The 2,603-nt window shown below is 41.1% G+C and overlaps 1 protein-coding gene across 1 annotated transcript; it reads left to right on the top strand.

Annotated features, from left to right (window-relative positions):
- Positions 1-308: 308 nt before the first annotated feature.
- Positions 309-2,117, top strand: fabp2 (fatty acid binding protein 2, intestinal). The gene is made up of 4 exons (XM_041933668.1): positions 309-430; positions 971-1,143; positions 1,466-1,573; positions 1,884-2,117. Exons 1-4 carry the CDS (start codon positions 364-366, stop codon positions 1,932-1,934), a joined length of 399 nt encoding a protein of 132 aa, XP_041789602.1. The 5' UTR covers positions 309-363; the 3' UTR covers positions 1,935-2,117.
- The last annotated feature ends 486 nt before the right edge of the window (positions 2,118-2,603 follow it).

Here is a 2,603-nt window from a genome sequence, read left to right as displayed (position 1 = left end):
CATGCTGCATGCTCACCGCCTCCTGCAGCTTTGCACTGAATGTAGCTGATGTGGTTAAAGTATGACCAGTGCCCATTGTAAACCGAGATACAGGTATAACAGGACATAACCATTGTGACACCAATCAGTCGTACTGTACAGTATCATAAAGTCGGGTTTATTGTGTACGGCTCAGCTCGATTCAGAACCATGGCATTGCCCAATCAGATGCAGATATTGCCTTGAGAAATTCTGAGCTTTACACGGCCACATCAGCATTCGGATAGATGACGAGATAAGAGAGAGCGTGGTTTAAAAGGAGCGGCAGAGCGCGAGTAAGACACTCCTCGTTACAGAGTCGTCCAGTTCACCCTCACAGCCACCATGACCTTCAACGCCACCTGGAAAGTTGATCGCAGTGAAAACTATGAGAAATTCATGGAACAAATGGGTGAGTGATAAACTTCTGATGAAATGCTGAAGACTGTAGCATCTTAATGAAATATGTGATTTGATGCACCGGCAGGGAAGCATGCTTTATATGTAATAACATGACAGTAATACAGTTCAGACCAGATGAAGTGCAGCTCGTCAGTACGTCACATTTAATCAAGATGTTTGTTTCTAAGTCAAAATGTCAGGTATGCTGCAAACTGATAATCATGCAAATGTTTTATTAGCTATTTTTATAAATGTGTGCAATCGTAATTGAAGTTGTCATTTTATAGATTAATAATAATAAATAAGAGTTAAAGTCTTTAAACACTTAAATAGGAGACTGAACCAAATTCTGGAGCTAAGGTCTGTCCTGAAAACGCATCATGGCACGATGACCTACAGGACGTGTTGACGTGTGATTTGGCTTTTGCACCTACTTACCCTCTGCAAGCACACAAAGGAACTACCTGTGCATGGAAAGTGATTAAACCCTGACACACTTCCCCTGATTGTTCAGACTCCTATTGAACATGTTCCACATGTCTGCTGATAGGAATCAACATGGTGAAGCGGAAGCTGGCCGCTCACGACAACCTCAAGATAACCATCGAACAGACTGGAGACAAGTTTCATGTGAAGGAGAGCAGCAACTTCCGCACCCTGGAAATAGACTTCACCCTGGGGGTCACCTTTGAATACAGCCTTGCAGATGGGACAGAGCTATCAGTAAGCTAAGTGGCATGCAGTGGGGCACCTTTTTCTAATCTTACACCTTATAATGACTCAAACTGCCCTTTGCAGGAGTACTGAGATGTGAGCCGGGTATTTCAGCCACTTCAGACTTTGAACCTTTCAGCTGAAAGAAACAATTCATTCGTTATCTAAGAAAACAATCCACATGTGAGGTGTTGACTTTCCTTTGCTGCGGTGACCCTTGTGCCCGGTTGATTTCAACTCACTTCCACAAGCAGCTGTAAAACTGCCAACCAGCACAACCTCCCTTTGTGCTCCTGCAAACCCTTTTCATAGAGTATGTTTCACTCTGCAGGGTTCATGGAACATGGAGGGAGACGTGTTGAAGGGGACTTTCACCAGGAAGGACAACGGAAAGCAGCTGACAACGACCAGAATCGTCCAAGGAGATGAACTTATACAGGTTTGTGTATATGTATCTGCACATCAGGGCACCAACAATCTCCATTTTTATACGAAACACTGTGGGAAGCTGTTACAGGAGGTTCTGAGATTAGATTTAGCTGGGACACAACCTGTTCTCTAATGCTTGTTTAATATTCCAGCTGTGACACTCTGAGTTCTGACATATTCTAATATGATTAAATACACATGCACATCTCAGAAACGTGCTCTCTAGATGTTAATATGCAAACCTTCTTGATAATTCAGCCATATGCAGAAACTTTGATGTTCATGTAATAACTGTATCTGATGTGTTGTTTTGCCAACAGAGCTACAGCTACGAAGGTGTGGATGCAAAAAGGATTTTCAAGAGGTCTTAGACCAGACTGATCACCAGAGCTTTAAAGTGATGTTTGACCTCAGGATTACAAACAGTATTGTGTCAAATTATCAGATTCTTACACCAGTATAACCTTTGAAATGGGCCCGACTTGTACCGCCTGTACAGACTATGAACAGTTTTGAATTGCATGAGGTTTTGATACTTGCAGTAATAAAGTCATTCTGTAACTTCTGTTTTTCTTTCTTTCTTTTCTTTTGATGGAAGTGATCACTCTCAGTGACAGTCTGTGGTTTGTGTGGAGCTAAAAAGAAAAATATACACAGTGAAGTGAGTAATTTTAGAGTGATACAATAATTTAAACTTTATTCAACAATGAATAAAAATAAATATATATTATCTACAAAAATATAAAGTGTAGACAGCTTGTATGTTTCTTTAAATTGATCTGTACTTACATAAGTCATGAAGCATTCACTGAAGCACCAACAACTCAATCAACAGTAACGTCAGGCCAAATCCAAAGCACACAGAGGTATGACAGTAGGATCAGTGAGGCCGACACATCAGGCCACATCAGCCAGGAACTGATCAGATCAAATCAGGGACATAATGTGGAAAGTTTTCTTTTGTTCCTCAGTGTTGATGTGATACGGCCTAATTAGGGTCTGTCCCCTTATATATTTAGCACAAGATAAAGATAAAAACT

This window comes from Chelmon rostratus, chromosome 3 (genome assembly GCF_017976325.1).
Source record: "Chelmon rostratus isolate fCheRos1 chromosome 3, fCheRos1.pri, whole genome shotgun sequence".
In the NCBI taxonomy this organism is placed as follows: domain Eukaryota; kingdom Metazoa; phylum Chordata; class Actinopteri; order Chaetodontiformes; family Chaetodontidae; genus Chelmon; species Chelmon rostratus.
This window is presented reverse-complemented; position numbering and strand designations above follow the sequence as displayed.

What these genes read in the sequence shown, in the direction of transcription:
- fabp2 (XM_041933668.1), top strand. Translation starts at nt 364, where the DNA reads ATGACCTTCAACGCCACCTGGAAAGTTGATCGCAGTGAAAACTATGAG. An exon ending in CAGATGGGACAGAGCTATCA is followed by an intron (nt 1,144 to 1,465) that starts GTAAGCTAAGTG and finishes TTCACTCTGCAG; the next exon opens with GGTTCATGGAACATGGAGGG. An exon ending in AAGGAGATGAACTTATACAG is followed by an intron (nt 1,574 to 1,883) that starts GTTTGTGTATAT and finishes TTTTGCCAACAG; the next exon opens with AGCTACAGCTACGAAGGTGT.